The sequence below is a fragment of the Nannospalax galili genome, unplaced genomic scaffold (assembly GCF_000622305.1).
Source record: "Nannospalax galili isolate Female #2095 unplaced genomic scaffold, S.galili_v1.0 scaffold533, whole genome shotgun sequence".
In the NCBI taxonomy this organism is placed as follows: domain Eukaryota; kingdom Metazoa; phylum Chordata; class Mammalia; order Rodentia; family Spalacidae; genus Nannospalax; species Nannospalax galili.
This window is the reverse complement of record NW_008333774.1, coordinates 174,291-197,892: the sequence shown is the minus strand read 5'-3', so window position 1 is coordinate 197,892 and position 23,602 is coordinate 174,291. Positions and strand designations below refer to the sequence as shown.

At 41.2% G+C, this 23,602-nt stretch overlaps 1 protein-coding gene and 1 gene segment (V, D, J or C); both read right to left on the bottom strand.

Annotated features, from left to right (window-relative positions):
- Positions 1 to 23,602, bottom strand: part of LOC103730176 (immunoglobulin lambda-1 light chain-like) — a 178,692-nt gene that overhangs the window by 47,493 nt on the left and 107,597 nt on the right. The window contains exons 1-2 of one of the 2 annotated variants that reach the window (XM_029561232.1): positions 15,299 to 15,419; positions 14,844 to 15,141 (exon numbers count right to left, since the gene is read on the bottom strand). The exons of the other annotated variant lie outside the window; for it this stretch is intronic. Of the exons in view, the coding sequence (XP_029417092.1) occupies positions 14,844 to 15,141; positions 15,299 to 15,344 (344 nt within the window). The 5' untranslated portion in view covers positions 15,345 to 15,419. Of the gene's footprint in view, positions 1 to 14,843; positions 15,142 to 15,298; positions 15,420 to 23,602 lie in introns of those variants that run through there. 2 annotated transcript variants of the gene reach the window in all.
- The window catches only part of LOC103730193, a 148,530-nt gene that overhangs the window by 56,585 nt on the left and 68,343 nt on the right, over positions 1 to 23,602 (bottom strand).

Here is a 23,602-nt window from a genome sequence, read left to right as displayed (position 1 = left end):
GTAGGAAAGGATTTTCTAAATCAGACAGAAGTTGCTCAGGAATTGAGGTCAACAATCAGTAAGTGGGACCTCATTAAACTATAAAGCTTCGGTACAGCAAAAGAAATGACCAAGGCAGGGAAGAAGACACCAAATGAATGGGATGAAATCTTCACAAGCTACACCTTCATTAGTGACACATCTAACAGGACTTTAACATCGAAAATATATAAAGAACTCAAAAAACAAGGAATTGAGAAACCAAATGATCCAATTAAAAGATGGGCTAAAGATCTAAAATGAGAGTTCTCAAAGGAAGAAATAAAGATGGCTAAGAAACATGTCAAAAAGTGTTCAACATCATTAGCAAATAGGGAAATACACATTAAAACCACGCTAAGATATCACCTTACCCCAGCCATACAGGTTAGGATCAAGAGAACAAATGATAACAAATGCTGGCAAGGATGTGGAGAAAGGGGAACACTCATTCACTGCTGGTGGGATTGCAAACTCATGCAGCCTCCTTGGAACACAGTGTGGAGAACTCTTAAAAAACTAAAACTGAACCTATCATATGACCCAGTTATACCACTCCTTGGCATATACCCAAAGGACTCATCCTATTATAGAGACACTTGTACAACCATGTCTGTTGCTGCTCTTTTCACAATAGCTAAGAGGTGGAAGCAACCTAAGTGCCCCTCAACTGATGAGTGGATAATGGAAATGTGGTTCATTTATACGATGGAGTTTTACTCAGCAGTAACGAAAGATAAAATCATGCAATTAGAAAGATGAAATAATGAAATTTGCAGGTAAATGGATGGATCTAGAAACTGTTATACTAAATGAAGTAACACAGACTCAGAAAAACAAACGATGTATGTTCTCCCTCATATGTGGCTCCTAGCACCAAATCCTTTTAAATTCCAGGTTCTTTTAATGAGATGATGCTATACAGCAGTCCCTTTTGCATGAAATAACTACCATCATTACAAATTCAGCTAAGCCAGATCACTAAACATTGTCACAATTGGGCTTGTTGATGGTTGTGCTCATTCATTAAAGGAGGGCCAAGCAGTGTCACTGGACCCTTACTGGAGATTCCAGCCACTCTTACCAGCCAACTGTATGTAATTTGACCCTAATCACACATGGCCTCCTGAATTTGGGAGAGGACTAAAGTATACAATCTGTGGAAGTCTAGGAGGGGAAGGCATGACCCTTGCTGGGTAAAGGCTATCAGTGTGCATACCCTCCAGTCATACATACACCTCAGCAACCCCTCAGTAATCTTGATAAGTAAGCTCCATAAATTCATTGGTTCCCCAGTAAAATTTTAATGAAAAATTGGCTTGACACTAGAACCTTAAAAGGGAATAAGCATTGCTTAGCATCCCCAGGAAAAGAAGTCTCACAACCGACGGAAAAAAAAATTTTTTTGGTCTTTTTGAGACAGGGTCTCCCTGTAGCCCCAGCTGTCCTGGAACTCACTTTGTAGATCAGGCTGGCCTTGAACTCACAGAGATCCATCTGCCTCTGCCTCCCTAGTGCTGGGATTAAAGACATGCGCCACCATGCCCGGGTGGAGAATGTATTTTTTAATGCTGCTATGTCTCATAATTATTTAAAACAAAGAAAATGAGAATGTAAAAGATGTTAAAAGGATATGGGAATGGAGATATTTTCCAAAATAGAAAAAAATGAGAAAGCCTAAGCAAGTGATGGTCTGTTTAGGTTTGTTATATATAAAGGATGAGACAAAAATAATATAAACATAAGCTTAAAGTATTTATGATCATAATTTACTCAACTAGTTTAAGCAACAAAATATAAATCTAGTGAATGTTTATCTCAGAATATTTGGTTCTTTACCTAAGCCTTACCTACATACCACATGATAATTAAAAGTACCAGACTGGAGGAAATAACCTTATTGGATGTTTAACAGCCATACTTTAAGGCATATACTAATGTGGTCAGGGGGACTTAAAGGACAGTTTTTGCCCCTTGCCTTCCAAGATCAACCAAGTCCCAGGGGACTATGGAACATCTCTCAAAATGTCCTGTAAATGTGGTGAGTCACCTGTCCTCTTGTTCAGGGAAGACATGGAGACCCCACGAGATGGACTTGAACCAGTGTCCAGTATACAAAGAGGAGGGTCAACTTAGAGGAAACATCTCATTGATGCTTCCAAGTGTAGCCAGACATGGTCTAACAGGACCTGTGATTTATCTTCACATAGGCGGAACTGGTAAAAGAAAGACAACAGGGGCTCCTCCCAAGCCCATGTGACCCCCGAGGAACATATCCTCAAATGACCTTAAGTGTAAAAATAAATTGATTTGGGCCAACTGTATGGTCTTAAACACCCAAAAGGAAAGTATGCCAAAGAGTAAAGTCATCAGTATACTTCTTTAAGAGTTCAAGGGATTACACTTCCCAGACATTAGGCTTAAGTCTATATTAAAAGTTATTGCCATTGCTGGTCATGGTGGCACATGCCTTTAATCCCAGCACTTGGGAGACAGAGGCAGGCAGATCTTTTTGAGTTTGAGGCCAGCCTGGTCTACATAATGAGTTCCAGGACAGCTGGGGCTACAGGAAGACCCTGTCTCAAAAAGACAAAAAAAAATATTTAGACAATTATTTCTCATTGATGAATTGTTCCTAATCAGAAAGTGCTGCCCAGACGTAAGACTTCAAATCTTGGTCTCCAGTACGGTGGTGCCCACCTGTAGCTAAGGGAGACAACCAGCTATTATTCCAAAATGATGGATAAATTTGTTTTCTCCCCCCATCTAGAAGCCTTTGAAAGGGAACTGACACTGATTCTAACCACTCCAACAGCTATCAAAATACCTGAAAGCAAACCCTAAAGACAAAAGAAAAATGAGGAGGAACCCAATAGAGGGATGATTTTGGAAGCCCCTATCAAGAAATTCCAATGGACTCTCACATGATCATTTGAAAATTGCCCTGTTCTGACTTTTTTTCTGGTTCTCTGTCTAGAACTTGTAATGCTAATTACTCTTGCCTTTAGTTCTCCTTCACATCTCCTAGTCACAATTCAAGGACTTTCTTTTCCCTTTAGAGATAAGAGTTATGCAATTTGGGAGTCTTTTAGGTAGACCCCTCCAATTGCCTCACCCTGCATCCCTGTTCAGCATGGAAGAAGCCAGAGTGGTTTGCATCCCTATTCCCTATTGGCAACCCCTTCAGAGGTGTGATAAAAATAGGAGGTAGGAATTGGCTAGGCAGTTAGGGTAAAAAGACCCCAAAGAAAAGCAGCCAGTTTCTTGGGTAAAACTCAAAATTTCCTTGGGCCTGTTAGCAGCATACTCTGTTCCAAAGGCCAAAAATGTCAAAAGTATTTGGGAGCTTGTATCTAATCCTTAAAAGATTTTAGAGTTACCTATTCAGAGTGGGAAACGTTAGAGTATCCAAAAGCCCCATAAAAATAAATAAAGAAGAACAAAAAGAAAAGAAAAAGAAAAAAGTGATGGGGAGATATGGGAGGTGTTGGAGGGGAGGTAGTGGGCATGGATTTGATCAAAACATCTTATACGCATGTATGAAATTCTCAATAAAGCTTTTGTAAAAGTTTAAAAAAGAAAATAATGCAAATACTCATATGTGAAATTCCCCAAAATTAAAAAAAATACACACTTTCTCCCCCCTCCAAATAATGTTTGTATTTGTCACTTTTCTGTCGCTGTGGTAGAAACACTGACCAAAACAGCTTATAAAAGGAAGATTTTATTTGAGCTTACAGTTCCAGGGGAATTACAGTCCATCATGGCAGGGAGGCATGGTGGCTGGAGGTGGCTAGAGCAGAAGCAGCAGAAGCTAAGCTCTCACATCATCACACAGGCACAGGAAGCAAGACAGCAACTGGAGATTTGGCAAGGTTTAAGAACTCTCTAAGCCCACCCCCAGTGACGTGCTTCCTCCAGAATAGCCACACCTTCTAAAACTTCCCAAAACAGCTCCACCGTCTGGAAACAAAAAGTCTAAATACTTGGAGCCTATGGGGGACATATTCATTCAAACCACCACAATGTTCATTCTGTGTTTTCATTCTACACAGTACTGTATTACCAAATGACATTTTCCTACACAAATATTATGTACATTAAGTAAATTACCACTCAAACTCCTTTACCTCCACCTGAATATAGATTTCATATATGTATTTAAATCCATCTATGATGCACGATGTGCAGGGCCTTCCTTGAGGGCTGGAAGGAAAGGGCAAGTTCGATGGATTAGATTTAATTAGACCCGCTCATGGCTTGATCTATGGTCCTTAGGAAGGGAGTGGAAGACCAGAACAATCAGGGAGCTACAGAATCCAAATTCATGCCCTTGCTACCCAAAGGCAATATTCAGAAGACAGGGTTGATGGAAGAGAAATAAACTTCAGTCAAGGGTCTGTACTCATAGAAGACAGCACCGGACTCTTATCCCCATTAAAAAGATTATCTTTGAGAAGTCAGATATGTGAAGCCAAGTTTTAGGACAGGATATTAGATTCACGGGCAATAGGCTGTGGGAAGTGCTCGGGGCAGTAACTTTGTTATCCAAGGCATGAGTCTGAAAGACAAGTTCATCCTCTGTCCTCTGTATGGAATTTGTCTTGACTTTCTGGTGTAAATTTCTGAGATTCCTCTGACAAACATGTAACATATTGGCAAGTTAAACCTCACAACCATGTATGTGCTTTGTGTGAGTGAGGAAAGCATGCCATGATTTGTCATGTGTGGAATCATGGAAGGTGAATCCTGAGGGCAGAAGTGGGGCTGGTAGGGAAGAGAGAGTGACTTATTCTTTGACAACTTCAGAGAAATAATTAAAAGAATAAAAGAATATCAGTTTGTAGAACTGTAAATATGTTTTAATAATATTTGCCCCTTATCCCAACTCTTCCCAGGTCAATCCCAATTCTCTACCCACAGGGTTTCATGAACTGTTTTTACATTGAATCCACCTCCACTGCCGAAATGCTCTTGATTGTGGAACCTGCCCTGGAGAATGAGGAAAATACTACTGACACATTCTCAGTTACTGGTGAGTAGAGGGTTTGAAAAGCAACAGAACCAGTGAAACGTGACCACAATCAAAGCAGACTACAGAACTGTAAGAAAATTTCACATTACGGTAACAAAGTGGCCTATTTTCTCCAATTAATATTACACAAATTTATAAAATTAATATATACAGAAGTACACATACTGATATCATCCAAAGACCTTGAATATTCTATAAAATACAGAATAAAGTTTCTTTAGCAGTTCACATCTGAACCACTTAGGTGAAGTCATTTTGCTTTAGACTTGATAATGCCTAGCAAAGGCCAGGGCAGCAGCTCTGCAAGTTAAACTGCCAGAGGAGTTGCCATTGTCACAACAGAAAGCGATTTGTGTCTCACTTCCTCATCTGCCTGTGTCACTGTGTGAATTTTATCAGTGCTATCCCAAACCTGACAGTAATAATCAGCCTCATCCTCAACCTGGGTTCTGCTGATGGTCAGGGTGGCCATGTTTCCTGAGCTGGAGCCAGAGAACCGGTCAGGGATCCCAGAGGGACGCTCACTATCTGCATATATGACCTGCACAGGGGCTCCGCTTGGCTTCTGCTGGAACCAGTAAACATAGTTTTCTGACAGTTTATCCCCAGAGCAGGTGATTCTGACTGTCTCTCCTAGTTTCACTGACGCTGCTGGAGGCTGAGTCAGTACATAGGAGGCCATGGAACCTGGAAGAGAGGAGACGGGAAGCACATTGAGAGTGGGGAATCTTTTCCAAGGGGCCACCCAAGCACTATGCTGGGAAAGCAGTTTAGGGTTCTGAGAAGCAGGCAGGCTCAGGGACCCGAGTAGGCTGAACCCGGTGAAAGAACCTGGCCAGGTTACCTGTACAAAGAGAGAGGAGAGGTAGGAGCAGAGTGGTCCAGGCCATGGTGGAGATCTCAGAGCTCTGAGTCTTGAGACTCACAGTACAGCTGGGCTCCTGAGGCCTCTCTTATTGTCTCTCAGGTCCTTTAAAGGCAGAGTGTGTAGTCATAATGCAAATTTCTTTCCCCTGAGGCTCCCCATTTGGACCCACATAGAGAACATTCCCCACAACTGTAGGATAGAACACAATATTAAGGTTATTTATTCACTGACAGAAAATCACTATAACCTTCTTTGACCACTGATCACAGTCACCTTCCAGATATTCAACCCCCATCAGGGTCTTGACCCTGCTGACCTGTGTTCAGCAAGGCTATGGGCTTTCATCAAACTGTCCATGGGCTGAGCTAGATCCTGTTGAGAACACTGTTGACACCTGGCACAGGAGAAGAGGGACCACTGCCCCTCACCTTCTTCCTGCTCCTTCTCTCTGAGTCAAAAATCTTCAATTTTGTCCTTCCTTGTGATTTCAATATAATAAAGTTTATGTCATTGTGATTTGTGATGAAAATTTTCCTTTTTATTTTGCTTAGTAAAAAAACTCCTGCTTTTTATGTTGCCATGAAATGTGCAGTTTCATTTTTCACGTAGTGTGTGCTCACTCTGACTTCATTGTTCCTACAGTTGATCAGCATGTTTATTGTCATCTCTTTATAAGTGTCAGAAGCAAGATCTTCCCAAGAAACATAGGCCAGTCCCTGTAGTTTGTGTGAAGGGCACCATGGACAGGGTTCAACAGAGCTGACGTTTGCACTGTAGATAATCAGAAAGACTGAATCAAGGAGAATCCTGACTCTGATCGACTACATCCAGCGTCACAGGTATGCCTTGAATTAGTGGTGTCCAGATCATTTTGCAGATTCTCCAAAGAAACCTGCAGAAGCTGCATCCAGGGACAGAGTCCACAGTTCCTCCTTCTCTGAGGTCTACTGTGCCTCAGCACAGTGTCTTCAGCCTGATGGCAAATGTGACAGTACATGCCAGGAGAGACAAGAGAGGAGGAGCAGACCTTTCTGGAATTTCCCAAGAGTGATGGATAAGCACTAATACTACTCCGTGACAGTGAGAAAGGCTGCCAGGCACAGGCCAAAGACCCTGTCATCCATTTTGCTTTAAGGACACAGGCCTTAGTGGTCCATCATCTCATGCTGTATTCCCTCCTGGAGCCCCTGAACCCTGGGGTGATCTCCTCAATGGCTGCCAGCTTTAAGGAGCTGCCCAAGCTCACATTTGGGATTTTCTATGCCAGAGCATTTCCTTAGTTTGTCCCTCCCTGGGTTCAGTGTTTTGCCAGTGTTCTGGAGTGAGACAGAAAATATGACCCTCAGCATATGGTCACTGATGAACAAAAATGGACCCTTTGAATCTTGCTGAACCCTCTGCCAGCATCACATCTTGAACTCATCCTGAGTGGCCATCTGTTGAGGCAGCAACTCTGCTGCCCCCTGCTGGCAGAGGAATCAAGGCGAGGCGCTTCCCTCTCACTGGTGACAAAGTATTTTTAATCTAATGAGGGAAGAAGACCAGCCCTACTGTGTGTCACCTCCCTCCCCAGACTAGCACAGAGATGTTGTGTCTGTGTTCTGAGGAGAAGCAGGACAGGGTCAGTCCACGTAACCCCTAGGTTGGAATTCACCTTGCTAGCATTGTTCTTTTCTCTCTTTCTCTTTCTCATTGGGTTTTAGTGAGAGTCTCCTACTGTAATTCTACCTGGGCTAGAACTTACTATGTAGTACAAACTGAGTTTAAACATTTCCATCTCCTACCTCAGCTTTCTGAATGCTGGAATTACAGGAATGAGATATTACTTTTAATGTACTATTTTCCTAATTTACTTATTTTTGTTCAAATTATTGGAGGGCAAGTGATAAAAGTAGTTCGGAAGAAACACAGACATCCACAGAAGTGTTCTGAGAATCTTTCGATCATTGGTCATTTACATGTTTAGGAAGGTAGACTGATGCTGCCACACAACGTGAGGGTAAGTGGTTGCCACAGGCAACATCTGAAGCTTCTGTAACCAATGCCCAGCTTTGTACTGAAATCATCACCATCACGGTTCTCATCTCCATCACCACCATTTTTATTGCTGCTCTTATTTGGTCACCCCCCCACCAGGTTGTGCTAGAACACTTCAGATCATGCCTAGCCAATCAATGTTGTGAATAGTACCCACCTGTTTACTCATATATGGAGACAATTGTACTCAAAGTAAGGGAACATGCTTGGTATTGAGCCCCTTTTTTCTTATTTCTATAGGAAGAGTCCCAGGAAATTCCAAGACCAGAGCCAGTCATGAAGACTCCACTAGCTCTGTCTTAAATATTAGACTATTATAGCACTTTAGCGATATCCTATTCTATAATTATTTTCCTAAGGACATTATATCCCTCCTCACGATATAACAGATAATACAGATGATGAGAATTTGAGTTTCTCAGAAAATCAGGAAAAAGCTGGTTCAATCTAAGAGCAGTGAAAAATATTCAGGATTCAAGTCCTAAGCATTCTGAGACACAACATGACCAAGATGAATTCTTCTAAAGAAGTTTATGTCCTGTACAGCTGACCATCATGTCCATCATTGTCTAGTCATCATCAGGGTAACAGTCCATCCTTCAGATAATCATGTCACTGAATGGAGGACAGGTAGAAGCTTGGAAGTTCAAAGTTTGTGTTGTGAGAGAGGCTGCTGTGCTAGGCAGGGTTGGCCGTGCTCCAAGTGTTGCTGCTATCTGTTCCTTTCTCTTTTGCAGATTGAGAGCAACTGTCACATGGTCAGCATTCCTGGGGAAACTGAGTATCCAGGGTGACCCAGGCCCACAGGCTCATGAGTCAAAAGGGATCATTCTCAGGGTGCACCCCAACAACATCTCTTGGACTGATCTCACAGCCAATGTCAGGCATGATGTCCTGTTGGGGATGAGCCAGGTTGTAGGACCTGGGCATGCCCTATGCAAATGAGAAAAAGGAATGGGATCTCACAGCCAATGTCAGGCATGATGTCCTGTTGGGGATGAGCCAGGTTGTAGGACCTGGGCATGCCCTATGCAAATGAGAAAAAGGAATGGGAGACCTTAAGAAGACCAGACACTGCTGGAGATACCCTGTGTGTATCCACAGCTGGGTAGAGCTTCATGTCCCCTGCGTATTTATCAGGAAACCAATACTCTGGCATCAAACATTCAAACTGAAGTGGGTAGAACTCTAGATGTTTCAAGGGGATCTCAGAGGGGAGCAACCTAAAGGACAAGACAGGAAAGGTTGCTTACCTGGGCCCATTCCCCAGTCCAGTGCTCCCTCGGAATGAGAGAGAAGCTTGAGTCCTCACTGCAGCACTGTACCATCCTTTTCAGCAGCAGATGTCACAGGCCCACTTCTGGAATGTGCCAGTGTCCATCAGGACTCCAGGCACACAGTGCTCCCGCAGCAGGCAGGACCTGATTGTGACTGTAAAAGTCAATGCAAGGACCAATTTTTAACATGAAGAATAATGAATAAATGAAAGTGCAGATTTAAGATTGTTCTACTTATTGTCTTGATTTAAATTATACTAGCCTGCTGTTGTCAAGCTTAGAAACTTTAATAAGCTCAGCAGTAAATAATGAATAACCGAATGAAAACAATTCATTATTATTTAGATTGGTATTTTAATGATCATCTTACACAGTCACCTACCAAGTTCCCATGATCAATGAAGAAGGAGATGCTGACACCCTCTGGGTTACAAATTTTTTGTAGCCATGTGAAAGGTGTGGGCATGTTGAGACAGAGTGTTCAGGAAAGGCTTCCTCGATGATGTCAGAGTTTCTCATCTAAGACTTGATGGTTTGAGGAACCTCTTAGAATGTTCTGATGTGCTGATTCCATAGAATGGAAGAAGGTACCCCAGGTCCTAAAGTCAGTTACTTGGCAGCAGCTGGCTAGGGAGGAAGATGATGTCCTCAGGGATGTCTGCTGTGTGTTTCCATGAATTAATGAAGTAGAGAAATCCCTACCTTACCAGTGTCTGTTTTCCATTATTATGCATGAATGATAATATTGAATAATGTATGATAACTTTGAATTAACATCATTGGTTTAGAAAAATGGGATGTATACATTTCAGGGAATTTTATATATGGATCTCTCTTATTAACAGTACAATCCTCCAGGTTCCAAATCACTATAGAGCATAATGGAAAAAGAAACAATTCTGACATTTTCCTATCAAATCACATATTCACTGTATTACAGATCCACTTTTATAGCCCCATTTAACCTGAGTTACTTTTTAAGGCTCCCCTTCACCAAGTATAAAGTCAGAATAAGTTACTACCCTCTTATTAACTTTTTCATGCAAGTATGGCTTTGATACATTTTAGGAGGGGCTGTTAAGCCAATTTCATTCAAACCCTTAAACCCAAACTCCTATTTGTCCCACAAACAAAATGCAGTCATTCCTTCTCAACAGGTGACTATCTTAACTCATTCCACTATATGTTCTAACATCCCTCCTTCTCCCCTCCCTGTTAACTGCCCCCCTCTTACCATTTCCCCCTTAGTACTGCCTGTCTTCTACTATTCTCTCTCGGGTTCCTTCTTTCCCTTTACCTCCTTAGTTTCCTTCAATTTTCCTGGTTCCTGCAGTTACATCAGGGGAGAAGGAGGGATATACAAAGAACTATGGGAAGAAAGGGGAAGAAGGAGCTCAAAAGAGGTGGGATCATAGCATACAAAGTTATCCAGGGAGAAATGGGGGAAATGGAGACATATTAAATGGAAAGGATGGGGAGGGAGGATAAGACAGGGAGAGAAAGAGGAGACAGTATTTCACTATGAATTTTAACAAAAGACTATCTAAAAAGTGTATTTCAAACTTTTCCACCTTTATCGTATTTTGTGCACTTCTAAACATCTAGAAAGAGTATATATTTCAAATAGGCCTTAAATTTGTCCACTAAATACACAGTATTGTTGGATAAACTATACACATGTAACAATGGTTATATATGAAAGTGTCTTCCAATAAGAGCATCTGTCTAGGACTTCAATTCTTCCAACTCCTCTCCTATATCACATGTGATATAGGCACATGTCACTTACATAGGATGCAATTTCACAGCCCTTTTCAAAAGTCAGCCTTTCTCTGAATTTTAACACAAAGTATACAAAATGTGTTAGTTTACTAACTCTACTTTTGTCATATACTGGCAACCTCTTTAATACCTAGAGACTAGATATCATAAAATTAGGACTCCTTTGTCCACAGTATGTACAGTATATATAGTGAAGTTTAATGAAATGCCTGCAACACACAGGGCGATGGGTTAACTAATCATTTCTAGGACACACTGATGAATTCTTTTGCAGTTTCTTACTTTTACCACCCCCCCGCCCTCCCCAATCCTGAACAAGCACAACCAGTACACTGTTCTCTGAGGGAGTTTAACAGTTCTATTTCCAAACAGTATTTCCCAAGGTTTTACAAACTGTTTACGTATTATCCTATTATTTCTACTTTAAATACATCACACACTTTAAAGCATCTAGAAAGCCTAGCTATTTCAAGTAAGCATGCATTTGCTATGCTCACAGCTCTGGTAAATAAAGTTGTACACACAGCAAAGGTTATAATCTGAGGTATATTCTAAATGTAACCACTTGGGCCTTGGCCCACTCTCTTCTCCCCCTCTCTCTGCCTTCAAACCACTAGACCAAGTATACACATTGGTAATGCAGAAAAAAAAAAGCTGAACAGAATCATATCCATAAAGTTTTCGTATGAATTTCAACAGTGTATGAAATGTGCTAATTTTACTACTTTGTCATATGCTGGCAACCTCTTTAACAACTAGAGACTAGATGCTGAAAAATTTGGACATATTTGCCCATTACATACAGTATATACACAGTGAAACAAACCCCACAAAACGTACAGAAAACGGCATCGGAAAAGGTCCAAGCATGAACAACCAACTAGCATGTTATGTTTTGCAACTGCACCCTTCCACCTCCTTCAAACCACTGAACACCGACAGACCACATACTGCTCACAGAGGTGGTTTCCCAATCCCATTTCCCCAAAACTTATTATTATATATGAATTTTGGCAAAAAAGATATTTACATAGTGATATCTTGCTGTCTCTACATTTAACATACGTTGGGCACTTATAAACATCTAGATAGACTAGATGTTTCAAGTAAGGACCATTTATCCACTACGTACACAGCAGTCCTCAATAAACTGCACACATGTAACAATAGTAACAGTTTAAAAATGTCTTCAAAATAGGAGTATTCTGGTCCAGAACACTTCTATTCTCTACCAACCAGTTGACTAGAATGCTCAAAACTTTGAGAAGGCAATCATTCTTAGGAATTTTAACAGAAAATGAACAAAATATGAGTTTGCTAACTACGTTTGTCATACACTGGCAACCTCTTTAACATCTAGAGAGACTAGATGTTGGATGTCAGGACTCCTTTATCCTTTATGTACGGTATATTCACAGCAAAGTCAAACAGAATGAGACGATGAGTCCTCTTCCTCCCTGTAAGCACGCTGGCTCAGAGCCTGAACTTCCTTCCCTGGGGACCAGGGCACAAACGTATGCAACTCAAAACTGGTTTGGCTATTCCTCCCCAAACAGTATTTCTACATGAATTTTAACAAAAAGTGATGTACAAAATGTGTTATTTTACTACTTATAAAATATGTCAGGCACTTCAGCACATCTAGAAAGATATTTCCAAAAAGAGTATTAACTATTGTCAAACACACACATACAACATAGATGTACATACACATGCTGTAATGAATATGATGCATACATAACCCAATAGTTATTCTACAAAAGTCTTCTCCACGTGACCAGGCTGACACTGGACCTCCTCTTCCTTCTTCATCTCCATCTTCTAAGTTACTAAACACAGTCCAGTGTCGCTCCTGGAATCTTTCGAGAGGCGGCCTAACAATTCCATTTCAAAGTCACTTCCAGAAGACATGTCTACGACTTTTCTATGAAACAAAACAACTGGGCACATACGTGTCATTTCCTACCTCTACTTCATTCCTCTGTAATATCTACATCTAGATGTCCAGATGTCGCTAAAATTTTTCAAAGGTTGGCAAAAAGGTTGAGAGTGGCTTTTTCATATTATATACACAGGGCTTCGACCTTCGGGAGCATTTCCAGCTGGCCTGGTGGGCTAAGTCGCATCCAGCTTCTTCCCGGCAGAGGGGGGATACCAGCCTAGGACCAGTCAATCCTGCCACCATGAGGGGCTCTGCCATGTGGGCTCCACTCACCTTCCAGAACCCTTAAGGCCTTTGTACCCAGGGCTGCCACCACCCAGAGGCCAGTGGCTGCAGACCTGCCTTCCCTTCTCACCCCCTCTTGCTCTCGGCTGGAACTCTGGATCCTTAAATTTACAGACAAGTATTCCAGTCACCACCCAAAAAGTAGCTTCTTTTTCATCAGACTGAAATTATTACAGAATTATACCACAGATTACACAGAGAAATTCTCTGTGAATTTCCCAAGCCTAAGTGGCACTTCTAGGATACAACCTCTACACCTAAGGCTCATGGAACATAGAAAAAGCCATGAAGAGAACATTAGTGTATCTTTCAATTCTCATCAATGAAGCTCCTTCATGCAACAGAGGACCAGGAACACGATGGCCAAAACAGAGAATAAGAGTAGGCAGAGTGTGCGGGCACGGACAGGACTCCTAAATTGAGGTCCAACCACCAGGGCTCAGGGACCATTGAAGAAGAGGGGGGCAGAAAGTTTACATGAGTCAGAAAGGGGGTTCATGACCATACAGAAATAGTCCTACAGGTGCCAGGGACCCTTCCCATACAGATATACAGCAATGGTGTCAGCATGCACAAGACCCATGCAAATTTGGGTAGACAAAAACTCAGCACAGAGCTATTGAAATGAACGGCAAGCCCCAAACTTATTTGAAAAATGGTTGATAGCTGATTACTGCTGGGTGAGGAAGAGCTGATCTTTTTGAAAAGAGAGACTCTAAATAGACTGACTAGACCCTGGTGGATGAACTTGCACTGAGGGACATCTTTGGACACTAACTTTACATAATAGGCCTTAATACAAATAAATTTGAAAAATAAAAAAATACAGATGTTTTCTCCACCTAAGTAATGTTCATTCTGTATTTTCATTCTACACAGTATCATATTACCAAAGAACATTATGTACATTGATTATATTACCTCTCAAACTCCTTTACTCTCCTCCTGAATATAAATTTCATATATGCATTTGGATCCACATATGACACATGGTGTGCAGGGTTTTCCTAGACAGCTGGAAGGAAAGAGCAGGTTTGATGGATCAATCTAATTAAGCAGTGCCAGACCTGCTCATGGGTTACTCTATGGTCCTCAGGAGGAGAGTGGAAGAACAGAGCTACAGAATCCAAATCTGTGTCCATTTTACCCAAAGTTGATATTGGGGGACAGATCAAGAGGGTTTGGGCAATGGAGGGGACACATTCTCAGAAACCGAGAGTGAAGAGTTTAAAAGAAAGAGTGAAATGTGACCACAATCAAAGCAGAATACACAACTGTAAGAAAATTTCACAGTACAGTAACAAAATGCACTATTTTCTCCAATTAATATACGAAAATTTATACAATTAATATATACAGAAGAAGATATACTGATGTCATCCAAAGGTCCTGATAAATTCTGTAAATACAGAATAAAGAAAGTTTCTTTAGCAGTTCACATCTGAACCACTTAGTTGAAGTCATTTTGCTTTAGAATTGATAACGTTGAACAAAGGCCAGGGCAGCAGCTCTGCAAGTTAAACTGCCAGAGGAGTTGCCATTGTCACAACAGAAAGCGATTTGTGTCTCACTTCCTCATCTGCCTGTGTCACTGTGCCAACTTTATCAGTGCTATCCCATCTGTTACAGTAATAATCAGCCTCATCCTCAACTTGGGCTCTGCTGATGGTCAGGGTGGCCATGTTTCCTGAGCTGGAGCCAGAGAACCGGTCAGGGATCCCAGAGGGACGCTCACTATCTTTATATATGACCTGCACAGGGGCCTGGCCTGGCTTCTGCTGGAACCACTGAATATACTTCTCTGACAGTTTATCCCCAGAGCAGGTGACTATGGCTCTCTGCCCTAGGTTCACTGACAGTGCAGGAGGCTGAGTCAGTACATAGGAGGCCAAGGAACCTGGAAGAGAGGAGAGGGGAAGCACATTGAGAGTGGGGAATCTTTTCCAAGGGGCCACCCAAGCACTATGCTGGGAAAGCAGTTTAGGGTTCTGAGAAGCAGGCAGGCTCAGGGTTCCGAGTAGGCTGAACCCGGTGAAAGAACCTGGCCAGGTTACCTGTACACAGAGAGAGGAGAGGGAGGAGCAGAGTGGTCCAGGCCATGGTGGAGATCTCAGAGCTCTGAGTCTTGAGACTCACAGTACAGCTGGGCTCCTGAGGCCTCTCTTATTGTCTCTCAGGTCCTTTAAAGGCAGAGTGTGTAGTCATAATGCAAATTTCTTTCCCCTGAGGCTCCCCATTTGGACCCACATAGAGAACATTCCCCACAACTGTAGGATAGAACACAATATTAAGGTTATTTATTCACTGACAGAAAATCACTATAACCTTCTTTGACCACTGATCACAGTCACCTTCCAGATATTCAACCCCCATCAGGGTCTTGACCCTGCTGACCTGTGTTCAGCAAGGCTATGGGCTTTCATCAAACTGTCCATGGGCTGAGCTAGATCCTGTTGAGAACACTGTTGACACCTGGCACAGGAGAAGAGGGACCACTGCCCCTCACCTTCTTCCTGCTCCTTCTCTCTGAGTCAAAAATCTTCAATTTTGTCCTTCCTTGTGATTTCAATATAATAAAGTTTATGTCATTGTGATTTGTGATGAAAATTTTCCTTTTTATTTTGCTTAGTAAAAAAACTCCTGCTTTTTATGTTGCCATGAAATGTGCAGTTTCATTTTTCACGTAGTGTGTGCTCACTCTGACTTCATTGTTCCTACAGTTGATCAGCATGTTTATTGTCATCTCTTTATAAGTGTCAGAAGCAAGATCTTCCCAAGAAACATAGGCCAGTCCCTGTAGTTTGTGTGAAGGGCACCATGGACAGGGTTCAACAGAGCTGACGTTTGCACTGTAGATAATCAGAAAGACTGAATCAAGGAGAATCCTGACTCTGATCGACTACATCCAGCGTCACAGGTATGCCTTGAATTAGTGGTGTCCAGATCATTTTGCAGATTCTCCAAAGAAACCTGCAGAAGCTGCATCCAGGGACAGAGTCCACAGTTCCTCCTTCTCTGAGGTCTACTGTGCCTCAGCACAGTGTCTTCAGCCTGATGGCAAATGTGACAGTACATGCCAGGAGAGACAAGAGAGGAGGAGCAGACCTTTCTGGAATTTCCCAAGAGTGATGGATAAGCACTAATACTACTCCGTGACAGTGAGAAAGGCTGCCAGGCACAGGCCAAAGACCCTGTCATCCATTTTGCTTTAAGGACACAGGCCTTAGTGGTCCATCATCTCATGCTGTATTCCCTCCTGGAGCCCCTGAACCCTGGGGTGATCTCCTCAATGGCTGTCAGCTTTAAGGAGCTGCCCAAGCTCACATTTGGGATTTTCTGTGCCAGAGCATTTCCTTAGTTTGTCCCTGCCTGGGTTCAGTGTTTTGCCAATGTTCTGGAGTGAGATAGAAAATATGACCCTCAGCATATGGTCACTGATGAACAAAAATTGACCCTTTGAATCTTGCTGAACTTTCTGCCAGCATCACATCTTAAACTCACCCTGAGTGGCCAAGTCTGTCCTGAAGCAGCAACTCTGCTGCCCCCTGCTGGCACAAGATCAAGGAGAGGAACTTCCCTCCTTCTGATGACAAAGTATTTTTTACCTAATGAGGGAAGGAGACCAGCCCTACTGTGTGTCACCTCTCTCCCCAGCCTAGTACAGAGATGTTGTGTCTGTGTTCCGAGGAGAAGCAGGACAGGATCAGTCCATGTAACCTATCCCTAGGCTGAAAATTCACCTTGCTAGAATTGTTCTTTTCTCTCTTTCTCCTTCTCATTGGGTTTTAGCAAGAGTCTCCCACTGTAATTCTACCTGGGCTAGAATTTACTATGTAGTACAAGCTGAGTTTAAACATTTCCATCTCCTACCTCAGCTTTTTGAATGCTTGGATTACAGGAAGGAGATATTACTTTTAATATATAATTTTACTAATTTACTTATTTATTTTTGTTCATATTATGGGGGCAAATGATAAAAGAAGTGTGGAAGAAACACAGACATCCACAGAAGTGTTCTGAGAATCTTTTGTTCATTGTCCATTTACATGTTTAGGAAGGTAGACTGATGCTGCCACACAAGGTTAAGGCAAATTGTTGCCACAGGTGACATCTGAAGCTTCTGTAACCAATGCCAAGCTTTGTACCGAAATCATTGTTATAGGTTGGAGTTTGCAAAAAAAAAAAAAAAAAATCACCAGCACCACTTTAAGAAAAGTAGCAAGGTAAACGTTCATTATTTCGACGGGACGGACTGTCTATCTCAGGAGTAGACGCAGCCCTGATCATTGTCGGGTCAGAGTTTTTAAAGGAGCACAGAAATATTATTCGAACAAGACACTTGTGAACCAATCAGGTTTGTACAACATCGCAGAACTTTGAATCTATTAGTCAACAACCAATCATTATACAGACAAGTGATATAGTCATATAACTTGGCAATCAACTTTGTAATTTTAAAATTAGTCAACTTCCTAGACATAACAAGTATAGTAAGAAAGCTGAAATCAGCAGTTACCAGTGGTCATACAATAACAGGGCAGTCTTATACTGTGTGTCAAGGTGACCTAAAATAGCAAGCGAGTTACAGAAGCAAAAACAAGCAGTTAGCCAGATGTAGGATGTCTGAGATTAGCATGCTCCACTGGTTTGTGATCAAGCTATTTCTTAGAACTCAAGGCTGCTGTCTCTTTTTAAATATTTCCCATAGGTGAAAAGAAGTTAGTGTTAAAATAGCTATTCTGAGCAAGATGGAGTAACTTAAGTTGCTAATATAGTTCATTCCCCCCTCTGTTGCAAGTAAGGTTAATTGTTTGACCTGGTTAGGTTAAGCTTTCTTTTTGTATTTCTTCAATCACCACAAGTTGATTGTACTGGCTTCTTAATATCATGGTTTTAACTGCCTGGGGCTTTTGATTAATGAATCTTACAAAAGCATTTAGGAGGCAGAGCCCAAGAGTAAATATTAGGAGAATAAGGACCAAGGGCCCTGCAACAGTACTTAACAATGTAGTTAGCCAGGGTGACCAGGAAAATAAGGATGCATACCAATTCTGGTGATTAATAAGTTCCTGTTCTCTGGCATTAATTTGTTGTTGGACCAATCTAATGCTATCTCTGATAACTCCAGTGTGATTAGCATAAAAGCAACATTTCTCACCTAATGCCATGCATAAACCATCTTGTTGCCTAAAAACAAGATCTAGCCCTGGATGGTTTTGTAACATTACCTCAGACAAAGAATCAAGGGAGTAAGCTGAGTTTTCCCACAGTTATACCAGGAGTGCCATGCTGAAAGGAATTCCATTTATCCTTTGATCCGATCCAGAAAGCAAATGTCTCACAACCTCAACTTCCATAATGCCATTCATTTTCACAGTTACAGTCTGGACTCCCATCTGCTGGGCATCCATGAACTTGTAGGATTTGCAGTTGTTTCTCATGACACAACATCCCCAGGGTCAAGGAGATGGGACACAAATAGTTACTCTTACTTGTAAAGAAAACAGATAACAAAAGTCAAACTGAAAGCTGGGGAGTGGATAGTGGTAGTGTTAGTGGCTAAGATCTTACCACCTGAAGTTCTTTTTAATACCCAATTATCAGGGGATGGCTCATGGGGATTTCAGTCGCTATACCCAGTTACAGTTTTTATTATCCAGAAGGAGAACAAAAGAATTAATATTCTTTTATCAGTTTTACTTTGAGAGAATTATCTGTTCTTTTTACCATTCATGTTTGAGGAATGTGGTCCGGATGAGCTCTCTTAACTTGGGAACGGTGAATCCAGTGGGCACATGCAGCAACTTTAACAGCAGTTCAAGTCAGCAAGATGATTGGGTATGGACCAGCCCGCTTGGGTTCGAGGTTAGGTGTTTGATGTCTGCAGACCCAAATCCAGTCACCAGGTTCCAGATCTGTCTGTTCAGTGGTCAGTGAGGGATGACTGGGCTCATGAGCCTCCTGCACTAGTCCATGTACCTGGCTCAGAGCATTTTGCAGAGCCTGCAATAACTGTAAAAGGCTGTAATTAGATATTTCCGCCAGGTGTTCCTCCCATAAGTGGGGAATAAGGGGTGGAGGTCACCAAAACATGATCTCAAAGGGAGTAATTCCTATCACATAGGAGTACATCTGGCTTTTAGAAAGGCAAAAGAGTACTTACCCAGTTACCATCAGTCTCTGTTATTAACTTAGTCAAAGTCTCCTTAACAGTTCTATTCATTCTTTTCACCTGTTCTGAACTCTGGGGGTGAGATGCACAATGTAATTTCCAATCTGGAGGACAGAAGCTAAGGTTTTAGATACACAAGCTATGAAAGCTGGGCCATTGTCAGACTCCAGACCAATAGGGATGCCAAATTGAGGTATAATCTCATTTAGTAGCTTCTAGGAGAGCAAGGGTTTGTTTTTTTGAAGAGGTAACCCAATTTGCCCATGGGGAATCAGAATGCAGATTGCTCTGGCTTCTTCCATGCTGAACAGGGATGTAGGGTGTGGCAATTAGGGTACCTCTTCAGTGGGCCTATTTAAAACACTCTCAAATTGAGACATGAAGGAGAAGTAAAGGCAAGAATAGTTAGCATTACAAGTTCTAGACAGGGAACCAGAAAAAAATCAGAACAGGGCAAACTTTAAACACTCAAATTAAAGTCCATTGGAATTTTCTGATGAGGGCTTTCAAAAGCATCCACCTATTGAGTTCTTTTTCATTTTTCTTTGGGCTGCCAAGACTGGACTCGAGAGCGATGAACTTAGGATTTGTTTTCAGGTACTCTGATAGCTGTTGGAGTGACTAGAATCAGTAGATAGGAAGTCAAATAAACTTAATCATCATTTTAGAACAATAGCAGCTGTAGGTGGGCACTGTAGTACTGGAGACCAAGATCTGAAGTCTTAAACCTGAGCAGTATTTTCTTAAGAACAAAATCATTACTGAGAAATAATTGTCTAAATAACATTTTACCTGAACTTAAGTCTAATGTCTTGGAAATACAATCCTTTGCATTCTTAAAGAAATATACTGATTATTTTAATTTTTCGTTATACTTTCCTTTTGGGTGTTCAAGACCATACAGTTGGCCCAAATAAACCATTTTTTGTTTACTTTAAGGTCGGTTGAGGATCTGGTCTTTGGGGATCATGTGGGCTTAGGGAGGGAGCCCCTGGCTCCTTTGGCTTTCTTTTACCAGTTCCATCTATGTGAAGATAAGAGGTCCTACTCGACCTGGGCTTTGCTTAGAAGCATGGAGGAAGTGTTTCCTCTATGTTGACCCTCCTCTTTGCAGACTGGACACTGGTTTGAGTCCCTCTGGTGGGGTCTCCATGACCTCCCTGAACAAGAGGACAAGTGACTCATCACAGTTACAGGACATATCATCAGATTCCCATAGTCCCCTGGGACACTGTTGACCTTCCAGGGCAAGGAACAAAACTTTCCCTTAAGTTCCTTTGTTCACATTACTATGGGCCTTTAAGTATGGTTATTAACCATCCAAGATGGTCAGTTGCACCAGCCTGGTACCTTTAATTACTGTGTAATATATAGATAAAGTTTGAACAAAACCCAAATGTTCTCAATGAACATTGACTGGAAGAGATTTACCATCACAGGTTAACTAGGCACAGCCCATGAAAGGGACCTTAAAACAAGAATTTCTTAACTCTGTCTCAAATGAAGGCTGTTCTGTTATAAACAGAAGCAGTCTCCTTTTAGTTTTCTATATCCTGATTTACAGTTTTCAGAAGGAAGGGAGGCATTATATCACATACCTATCAACAGGAAATAATCTGATCAGAATTCAGACTAAGCTTCACAGAAGCTGTTTTCTTCTAGATTGCATACATCTGGTGCAAGGAGGTAGAACTAGTTTTTCTTGAGTCAAATCATTCTTGTTATAGGTAAAAGAAAGTGCCCAAAGTAACATTTGCATAATGCAGAGAAACATAAAAGACATCTTTCAGTAGTCATTGTTATGCAGATAAAGCTTGGGCAATATTCTTAAATAAATCTTTACTAGACATCCTTAAACTAATTGAGTTATGACCTCAAGATTGTCTGTATATTATCCCTGTGTCATGATAAGTCATAACAAACCTATACAGACCTTTATCACTTGTTTAGGCTTTTATATTCATCCTATACATAAATCTAGGATCCTTTTATTAAGGATCTATAAATCCTTAATAAAATCATCAAACCTATATAGATCTTTATTACTTGCTTAGGCGTTCTCAATTTTTTTCTCCTTTTGTTAATTCTGAAAATATCCAGCCATCATAATCTTCATTTATAAATCCTTCTTAGTAAAATGTCTCCATTCCCATATCCTTCTAATATATTTTAAATTTGTATTTTCTTTCTTAATAACCTTGAGATACAGTATCATCAACAAATAAACTTTCCATCTGTTTGAGAATTCCCCTCCGATTTCAAGCAATGTCTATCCCCTTCTAAGATTCCGGTGTCAACCCAATGCTTGACTAAGGCTTTCCTAGGGAACCAATTAATTCACTCAGCTTACTTACAGAGATGACTGAGGAGTTCCTGGGGTGTATGGGTGAACTGAGAGTATTTACATTGGAAAGTTTTTCCTAGCCTTTCCCAGATAATATATTTTAGTCCTTTCCAAACCCAGGAGACCATATGTGATTAGAGTCAAACTACATACAGTTGGCTGGGAAGAGGCTGGATACTCAGGTAAGGGTCCAATGACCCTGCCTATATCTCCTTTAATTAAAGAATACAATAGTCAACAAGTCCAATTGTGATGACCTTCTGTAAACAGGCACAGTTGAAATCATTAAAGACAGTAGTTCTTTGATTCAGAGAGTGCTGTACATGGAGAGACTGGTCTATCATGAAGACATATAAACACAAGGTAAAGAGAAGCAATTGGTACACAACCCCCAGCACAATCATTTAAGGAAAACTATTATAACCCTGTTTAGACTTTAATAAATCCTTTTAAGAACATTTTTAAACAAATTTACCAAGTAACTAATATTTTACCTCATATATATGAACAATTATTCTAAGTATATTATTATACTGTATAAAATTTGACATGCCCTTGTAAGCCTTGAAGCAGGTTTTAAACAACCAAGTCTCCTTTAAAGGTTTAGAGATGTTTTACATAGAATTTGATATCTAGTAAATTATTTAATAACAGTTCTTTTAGTATTAAACATAAGTCTATACATTTATAATGGTCTCATATAATAAATACTACGGTTAGACATAATGTCACGACAAACCAGTTTTAAAACCAAGAACGATTTTTCTTGTGTTAAGGAAGAAAAGCACAGAGTCATATCTGAGCCAGCAGAGTTTCCAAGAACGAAAAGGGTCCCTCCGCAAACAGACTGTATCTGCCTGCATACAGAGCAGTGCTGCAGGAAACAGAGGGAAAAGGATAAGGCCAAAAGGATGAGATAGGAAGACCAGTCCCAGAAGTTATTTCCTGCAATGAAGATGAGTTAATATATTAGATAAAACCTATAGCCAACAGGAGTTTAATTTTCTCAAACCATTTTCAGGCCTTTAGAAGTCTGAAAGCAACACAAACCAGACCAAGAATGTCAAAACAAAATACTATCAAAGTGAGCAAACCAAAGAGATATTTTAAAATGAATATTACAAAAGCAAACCAAACCAAAAGGTATGCAACAAATAAGGTCCTTAAACAACCAGTTCAGCCAATAAATTTAAAGATATTTAAGGATTTTGATGGAAACATATGAAGACAATAATCATAGACATACATGACAATTATTTGAGATCTCAGCACAGGAGCCATAACATGACATAATTTCACTAAAACTAGGTGCATCCAAAACATGGCCTGAAATCAGATAAGTGGTTCAACATACGTTCTAACAGGGTAGCACTCTTAGACACACTCCCAACCATGACGAACACAGATACAAGACCAAAACACAGAATAAGACAAGCACAAACAAATAACTTCAACCAGATTGCTGTCAAATCGAGGTCCCAAAAGGCAAGCTTTTTGGCTCACGGCCAGGTGGGTCCAGGGATGTCTCCTCCAGAACCTGACTGGGGGAGGTTTGCTGCGTCCAGCTTCCCACCTAGTAAGTCTGATTAGATCCCAGAACCAGATGGCAAAAGTTGCCAGCTAGCCAAAATCAAAAGAGAAACCAAAATGAAAGCGGTTTCTCAAGCCTCTTACCTTGCTGGTGGTGTGGTGGGAAGAGCAGGAGGGCTGGGGGAGACAGAAGTGGCCAGGACTGAAAAGTTGGTCCCCTCACGGGGAGTTCACTGAAACTGCCAGGCCCACAAGGTCCTCCAAGATCTCAGTGGGATCTCCAAATGTTATAGGTCGGAGTCCACAAAAAAA